The sequence below is a fragment of the Perissodus microlepis genome, chromosome 18 (genome assembly GCF_051167445.1).
Source record: "Perissodus microlepis isolate ML-2025 ecotype Zambia chromosome 18, ASM5116744v1, whole genome shotgun sequence".
Taxonomy (NCBI): Eukaryota; Metazoa; Chordata; class Actinopteri; order Cichliformes; family Cichlidae; genus Perissodus; species Perissodus microlepis.
The window spans coordinates 10,723,590-10,731,913 of record NC_140478.1 but is presented as its reverse complement, the minus strand read 5'-3'; the positions used below and the strand labels follow the sequence as shown (position 1 = coordinate 10,731,913).

Sequence of the window (8,324 nt, the reverse complement as noted above, 5' to 3'; positions counted from 1 at the left end):
ATGGTTGGTGTTGTGGTTAGCACTGCCACTTCACAATATAAGCTTCCAGGATCAAACCCATTTTCTTCACACCTAAGCAGAAGAAAACTGATGGATGGACAGTATCAGCCCAGAGCTGATGCATCCCCAGTCGAAATGGAGCTCCCCGAGGAAAAACAAAGGACCACAACACAAAACTTTGCTATAAAATCTCACAAAACATGGCACCAGTGCTGTTTGTCTCCATTAGTTAATTTCCGAGTGATTTCCCACGTTCTGCTCTGGTGCTCTCTCCTCGAGCCATGAGAAACAGAAATATGTGCTCCATCACTCCCACTGTGTGAGGGTGTTTTGGCTGCCAAGTGAAGAAATGTGAAGCAAATTCCTCATCTCCAGTGCCAGCCTTTACGCAATACATGATTCACTCCAGAGGCAAATATTGTGAATCGACTCACCTTTTTCTGCAAGTGTAAATCCTGCTCACCCATTTTCACCTGACCCACGTGCACATACTCTATACTGTATGTGAATATATAGAGATATATGTACGGTATGTCTGCATGCATATGTGCAGAAACCCCTGGTTTACAAAGTCTGCTTGCGTTTCAGCTGTTACCCCTTAAAACAGGGTGAGCACAGCTTCCCTCTATAATTATGAGACTAGGAGTGTGTGTGTGGGCGGGAAACTAATCTGCAGGACAATAACAAGACCAGGCTTTATCAAGTGCCTTAGCAACTGCAGTATCCCTTTTTCTTGTGTGTGTGAAAGATCATGAACAGAAGATTAGTGGGTATATTTTAGATAAGGACAAATAATTTGACACTAATGGGTCAGTTTTTCTTTCTTTGTTTCTTCTGTTTTTTGGTGTTTGCAAACCTGTCAGAACAAACAACGCCTGCTTCTGACCGCTTTCTGAAGAGTTCACATGCAGACCTTTGAGCAGCTGATGTTAATGTGTACATTGGAGGATCCCAACCTTTAGACTGGAGTCTCATGTTGCCATTTCTTTCAGTGGATGGATGCACAGGTGACACGCCAGTCAGCACATAAATATTAAAATCGGGCCCTGCGTCCAAAGGTGCTCTGTGTTGACAGCAATTTAAAGACAGGGGTGGAACAGCTTGGCCCAAAACGCCGCTCCGCGCTGGCTCTCCAAGCCACCTCCCGTGCACCATTAGGGTGATGCATTTTTGTGTGTGAGAAAGTGAGAGATGGAATAAGAATGAAAAAAAGGGAGCAAGAGAAGGGACTGCAGCTCAGCTTCACTGCCTGCTCAGCATGAGCTATTTTTAGATCCAGAGAAACAAAGACGCAGAATCGCCTTTCACCCCCCCCCCCCCCCCCCACACACACACACCCACCCACCCATCCACCCCCCTGTTAGCATGTTATTTCACCTCCAAATGTGGTGCTTGAAGACAGCCTGCACTTTGTAGCTATGTTTAGATATAACCTCAAATAAATACAAACGCCTTTCCATCTGCCCTTGAGCATTTTTTCCCCCCTCATCCTGCTATATTTATGCACAAATTCTTCCTGCTGTCTTACTGTACATGCAGAAGGGACCATTATTTTTAAGGACCAAATCTAAGGCCAGGGTATAATTACAGCAGCAAGCATGTGAGCTGAGAGGCAGGAAGGAGCTCTGTGGTTCTTCTGGGAGATTGTTTTGTGTTACACTGTACAGTGTACACTGATAATCAGCTGGACGATGCAGAGAAAGTCAAGTAGTGAGCAGTGACAGTATCAGATCTTGTGCTATAACTGAAAAGGGCAGACGTTCGCTCAATTGCTCAAAACCAAACGGGATGAGGAGAGATTGCAGTCAAGATGGCTCATCAGCTGGGGTCGGTGAAGTAAAATCCACCATCTGGTCAGGCTGTTGAGGAAATTACTGTTTAAAGGGAAGTGGTAAAAACAGGTTAAAACCCCTCCCAAAAAACTCTACAGATTTAATCTGCAAATTGTGTTTGATTTTCAAGCTTAAAAAAAGCATTTGTGTACAAAAGCTGTACTCATGGTTACTTGAAACAGTAAAAGCCTTATAAAATACATCACATGTGATTACATCACTCAAGATTTAGAAATTTTGCAGATTAAAGTCTGAGCGAATGTTTGCTCTCACTCTTTCTTTCTTGCTATCTTTAGTCTTTATTTTTTAAGTGGATTTAATTGTCATTTTTGCTTTTAATGAAGAGAGACAGAAGTTTAAAAAGCAATAAGATTCCCCCGTATAGAATAAAAGCAGGGATATCCCAGTGATGTGGTTTGCCTGATCAGCATGATCTTTTCACACACGTAATAATAAATATATCCCTACAATAAATAAATAAATCACACATTAACACCTATGTCTCCACCAGACTGAAAGCATCACCCCTCATAATGAATTGAGTTACACGTTTAATGTTCAGTCAGTGGATGGAGAGCCACCCTCCACGTTTATCTTTTTCCACTTTTTGAGGTTGCAGAGACACCTTGTGGCCACAATGTAGCTGCAACTTCTTTTTTTTTTTGTCTTGTCACAGCATTTGACTTTGAATTTGCCTAAACTTCCTATAAATGGGGAAGCACTATGGTGCAGTGTTTAGCACTCTTGTCTTACAGCAAGGGTTCAAATCCACCATCTGTGTGGTTTTTGCATATCCAACCCGTATCTGTGTGGTTTTTATCCAGGTGCTCCAGCTTCCTCCCACAGTCCAAAGACATGCAATCAGTGGTTAACTGTGATTGTAATAGGTGTGAATGTGAGTGTGAGTGGTTGTCTGTCTCTGAGCGTTAGCCATGTAACAGACTAGTGACCTCTCCAGGGTGTAGCCTGCCCCTGAACTGGATAAAGGAAAGTAAATGGATATAGACATATGTACAACATAAGGCCAGAAGCGTTTGAAGTAACTGCTGCGCACAAACATAGTAACAGGCCCAGTCAGAGGTCTGATCATTGTGCTGCCCAACTCATTTTAAGGCATTGTAAAGGGAACTCAAATTACTGACCCAGGTATGGCAGGCATCCTGTTCACTTGGGGGTAAGAGTTTAAATAAGAGGTAGCCAGCTGCTGTCCCCAGGAGCCTGGGCAGCATTTGGAAGAGCTTCTGCTGACAGTTGTACACCAAAGACTGAATTATCACAACAAGCCCCCCCACCACGCCCGACAAAAGGTAGGACTTCACAGAATTGACATGTTATCACTGCGGTTTCAATTCAGCATAAGCTAATTCAAAAGCTGGGGCTTACTTCACTTCGACTGTGAAAAGAAAGAGATTATCACGGACACCGGGGGAGAAACACAGGCCATGTGTGCTTAAAAAAAGAACCGGCACACAGCGGAAAGCTGACATTTAGCACAAAATGGATACAAAAGAGTTTGAATCTTTTACAGATCTGGTGCATGTGCTATTTATTTCTAAGGGATCAGATTTAGATGCAGTGCATTGACCTGTTGAATGGAGCACACTGTGATTTTCCTCCTGGAGTGGCCTAATGAATCATATGTTTTTTACTCAGTCGGAGGAACAGCGCTGCAACCTTCACAACTGCTGCAATAATAAATAGCTGATTTAGTTAACATGCAGCTCACTTTCCCCTGCATATTATACAGCATTACTCTGTGGCCCTCGGTAAAGCGCTTTGTTATACTGTTCCTATGTGGGCTGCTGAGGGGCAGCACCAGCACTGGGACACATGATGGGAAAGCAATAATCACTGGAAGGACAACGTGAACATACCTTTGTTGTCATCTCTTCACTGCCTCCGTTTTGTGCACCTTTGCAATCTTTCTAAATCTCTCTTTTCTTATTTTTTATTTTTTGGTCACTTGTGTTTCTTTTTTGTGGCTCCACAATTACGTGAGCTACCACGTGCCATCTCGGTTCACTATCATTCAGTCTCGCTCGCGCTCACGAGATTGAAGCGAGGCAGCTGGATGAAACATGAACTAAGGACACACCCGTGAAAACATGAGGGGACGCTGGCTGATCGTATCGGCCTCTGGCTCAGGATGTTCATTAAAATGATAACAGGAAAGTGTGAACAATACGTTCCTGCTGCTGTAAGCATTTCCACACCAGCACTCGGTGCTGGAAAATCTCTTCAAGCACGCAAAAACTGTCACCCTGCAGAGCTTTGTGGGGTTGGACAGCATGCAGACTAAGTAGACTTTAAAAAAAAAAATAAGCAGAGACATGAAGAAATTCGTGTTTTTCGAAACTGTCGACAGGCTCTTTGAACCTCTAACACTATTTCACTGCAGTTTGAGACATTTCACATAAATAGCACATTTCCAGACATCTTTAGAAATGTATTTGAGTTAACATCACTTTTAAATAAACCTCATCCGCTGCATTTTTGGTTAGCCTCACTTACCAGTGAGAACAGTCGAGGCCCATTCCTCACAGGCTGTTGTGCTGCCAGTGTAAATCAAACCTGCACTGAGCACAAGGCTCAGCTGCCAACACGTTTACAGCTTTCAAAGCCTTTAAAATGTTTTGCTTGACAGTTAAGTAGACACATGGAGTTAGGGGGTCTCTCTCTGAAATTGTGTGTGCGGGTGTCCACGTTTAGCTGAAATCAATACAGTTATGCACCGAGCTTGAGGCCCTCGAGGGGCAACGGCAGGGTGTGTGTTGGGGGGGGGGGTCTGGTTAAAAGTAATAAGACACAGCGTAAAATTTGTGTGAGTGACTCCCTTTGTTGTGGGGATGCATGCAAATTCGTGTGGAGTGTTTGGAGAGAAGCGCATTTTGTTGATAACATTAATGGTTTCCTTCAGATGTCTTGTGTCACACTGGAGCGGTCTCTCAGCTACATTTCCCCTAAGCAGCTGGGAATGTGATACAACAAGGAAATTACTCATCTAAGAGGAACTTGCTGGCTTGTTTTCTAACTATTCTGGTCCCAGCATTCTGGCAGGGTTGTTATCCCCTCACAAACAAAAAAGAAAAAAAAAGAAAGAAAAGAAAGAGGCCGTGTTTATTCTGCTTCCATTTTGAGCCTTGAATGAAGCTAATGTTTTCTTTGGAGGGCTGTTGGGGCGTAAATAGAAGCTTTTTCTAAATAAATTCCAGCCTGCGGAGGAACTGATTTTTGATTTTCAAATAAAAGCAGTGACAATATGGGAAATTCACCCCAAGTTACAGCGTGCACATGCAGTCTTAATAGTGTTTTAAGAACTTAAAGATGACCAATTACTCCTAATGTCTCAGGTGCTTATTCAATTACATGAAAGCTAATGATATTAAAGAAGCTGTACGTACAGCGGCATTGAATGCTGTATGTTTTCTTGCAGTGGTGGGACCTGTGGAGGAGGCCCGTGCAAGGTGTTGCTCTTGTGTCTCAATAGGAGCAAATGACTTTGTGTTGACAGTGTTCAGAAAACAGCAGGTAGGTTTTTTTTTTCTTTTCACGTGTGCCACGTCAGCATTAACGCCTTTCATCAGTGGCAGTCCATCATCTTGTAGAATTCTTTGTGTTCAAAATGAGATGTTTACCTGGCGGGGCGTGCCATATCAAGTGCAACATAATGAGGAACTGTTGTTCGAGGGCTATTTGAAGTAGTGTTTACTTTATCCAGAACGTAGTGCGTTTTGACAGCCAATATGCACCAGAGGTAAAGTGTGATTTGCGATTCTCACGTCTTACAAATCTCCCTTGGAACCACCGACTCGGGATTTGTGCTCTGTTTAGGATCTTAAAAATAAAACCGGCTGCACTCTTTCACAGGTCTTTCCAGCAGCCTTTCCATTCTGCTTCATCAGATACAGGCGGACGTGCATCACCATCATTGCCGTCGCCAGGAAAGATGTTCTTTGTGGCAGGGGCCAGAAATACAGCAGGATCGGGAAGAGGAAATGAAAGGAGGTAACAGATTCTCATCATTTCAGGCTTGAAAAAGTATGAAATGTCAAGAGGACTTTGATTGCCAAAAGTATTTTAGCTACAGCTTTAAAAAAAAACTTAACTCCTTCTCATTTTCCATCATCAGGACAATTTACCAGAAATTTCGAGAGGTAGATATATTGGACAAGAAGAAGACGGTGACCGCTCTGAAGCCCGGAGAAGATCGGGCCATTCTTCTGGGACTTGGGATGATCCTCTCTTCAGTCATGATGTACTTTGTCCTGGGTATCACCATATTGCGGTCCTATGCAGACAGGTACATGCCTCCTAGTGTTTGGAGGAGGCAGCTCTGATATTTCTTTCAGAAACATGTTTTATTCATCAGATGTGCTTGTTGGCAAACTGTTTCTTTGCTCATTCAAGCGGGAAAAATGCAAAAATGAATACTTTATGAAACCAGATCTCCAGGAGCAGATTACACTTTCCAAACTGAGCTCGTTTCATGGCATAACATCCCGAATGCTGTCTTTCTTTCCTCTTCTTCTTTTTTGTTGTCGTAATAAATTGGATCTTCCTTTAAATGTCAACACAGCGTGTGGACGGAGGAGGGTGTGTGTATTGTTCTCAACTCCACGGTCACAGCAGACATGAACTGTTCCTACAGCTGTGGGTCAGACTGCTGGAGGATATCCAGATACCCTTGCCTGCAGGTCTATGTGAGCGTCAATAACACAGGCCGTGTCAGCCGTTTATCTCACAATGAAGAGACCCGTGATGCCAGCTCTGAAGTGAGTACGGTGCCAGAGAGAAAATACTGGGAATTACTGAACTGTTTCAAATGTTGACAATGGCTGTCAGATGTTGGCCCGGCGATAGATGCCCAATTCAGAAATGTCAGATAGCGTGTTGTGAAATAAAACAAAAGTAGCTCTGAGTGCCAAAAAACAAAAAAGTATGACTGGCTGATTGCCCTCTGGATGACCTCTGTGTCCCTCACTCCTGTCCTTGCAGTGTTTCTATGTGCCCAGGTGTCAGAAGGACAGCACAGCCATGCACGCCATGATTTTGAACATTTCCGAGCGACTGAAGGCGAACCAGCAGGTCCCGTGTTACTACGACCCCAGCGAGCAGCAGGAGATGACTCTCTTGATTCGCCTGTACGACCACAGCGCCGTCTTCCACTCGCTGCTCTGGCCGTCTTGCACGCTCACAGGAGGGGCCCTAATCATCATGATGGTGAAGCTAACACAGTACCTCTCCAGACTGTGTGAAGAGATAGGGAAGCTCAAGACATGAAAAAATCAAAATAAACCAAGAAATTGATGGTTTTGTGAGGGACGCACGACATAAAGGAATTGCTGGGAACCAAATGAATGTTTTGTTGCATCTCACAAACTGTTCTCTTCAGCTGAGACATTCAGAGCAGCTGATTTTCACCTCAGAGCAAGTGTATAAATGTGAATGAACTGTCAGCTGTATAAAGATCTGAGCGCGGTTGGGAAGATGTTAAAGCATGGTAAAAATGTCTGAGAGTACTTGTTTACAAGTGTTACATACCCGACGAAAACGAATCAATATTTGAACTGATGGAGAAAAACATCGCTGTCTGAGCAGAAGTGTCTGTGGCTGATGATGTCGAACAATGTGACAATGCTAGGAAAGCATTCTGATAAACATGTGCCGCTTCTTCTTTTGTTCATCAGTTGTCCAGTTTCTTCAGATTTTTTAAGGCTACACTCCACAGCACGCCATGATAAGTGAAGTTTTCAGCTAATAGTTTTTTTGTTGGTTTTATTGTTTTATGCCTGTCAAACTGTGTTTGGCAACTAAAGAAATGGGAGCAAATTATGTGTTTTTGTGACAGACTGCTAGTAACAACATGGCAGCGCTGCCAGGTTGTCTGTTCTGTGGTGAATGATTCATAGATGTTATGTGGCTTAACAAACAAATAGAACATTGTTTTGAAAATGTTCATGTACAAGGACTGGACTGAAAATGAGTGAAAAATCAGAGACATCATGACACAGCGTACATGTGCACTGACTCAGCATACCAGACTAAATAAATTGATTTCGTATTTTTATTGATTACATCTCTATAACAATTTTCTATTTGAAATTACATCTTACATTGTGGTAGTTCGCTGGCTGTGTCTGGCTTGTAACTGTAACAAATGATCAATCCCTCAGAATTTTCTTATGGTAGAAAACAAATACAGATGCATCTCTGCTAAATGTTCACATCTTTTTTATAATGAAAGAGAACCTGATTTTTAAAACCTACATCACAAACACAGGCAGCTGCCTGACTGCATATCCATATGCTTGAATATGGCTTCTTCAATTATCAATTTTTCAAAGTTTTAAGCTGCTCACACTCTAATCACTCAGTAATGTTGACCCTTTAATCGATTCCTTTGCTTATTGAATATAGACTGTTTGTTTTACAGATACTCGAGAAATGTGTGGAAATATAATGCCCTGGGTGTACATATATAATTAAATAAAA

At 42.8% G+C, this 8,324-nt stretch overlaps 1 protein-coding gene across 1 annotated transcript; it reads left to right on the top strand.

Moving 5' to 3' along the window:
* Window positions 1-5,685: 5,685 nt before the first annotated feature.
* On the top strand, window positions 5,686-8,320 carry kcnmb2a (potassium large conductance calcium-activated channel, subfamily M, beta member 2a). The gene is made up of 4 exons (XM_084912458.1): window positions 5,686-5,837; window positions 5,962-6,132; window positions 6,409-6,604; window positions 6,828-8,320. Exons 1-4 carry the CDS (start codon window positions 5,779-5,781, stop codon window positions 7,110-7,112), a joined length of 711 nt encoding a protein of 236 aa, XP_084768584.1. The 5' UTR covers window positions 5,686-5,778; the 3' UTR covers window positions 7,113-8,320.
* The last annotated feature ends 4 nt before the right edge of the window (window positions 8,321-8,324 follow it).

Excerpts from the sequence above, each read along its gene's own strand:
- kcnmb2a (XM_084912458.1), top strand. The coding sequence starts at position 5,779 with ATGTTCTTTGTGGCAGGGGCCAGAAATACAGCAGGATCGGGAAGAGGA. Across the intron at positions 6,133-6,408 it reads TTGCGGTCCTATGCAGACAG|CGTGTGGACGGAGGAGGGTG; the intron begins GTACATGCCTCC and ends ATGTCAACACAG. Across the intron at positions 6,605-6,827 it reads CCCGTGATGCCAGCTCTGAA|TGTTTCTATGTGCCCAGGTG; the intron begins GTGAGTACGGTG and ends CTGTCCTTGCAG.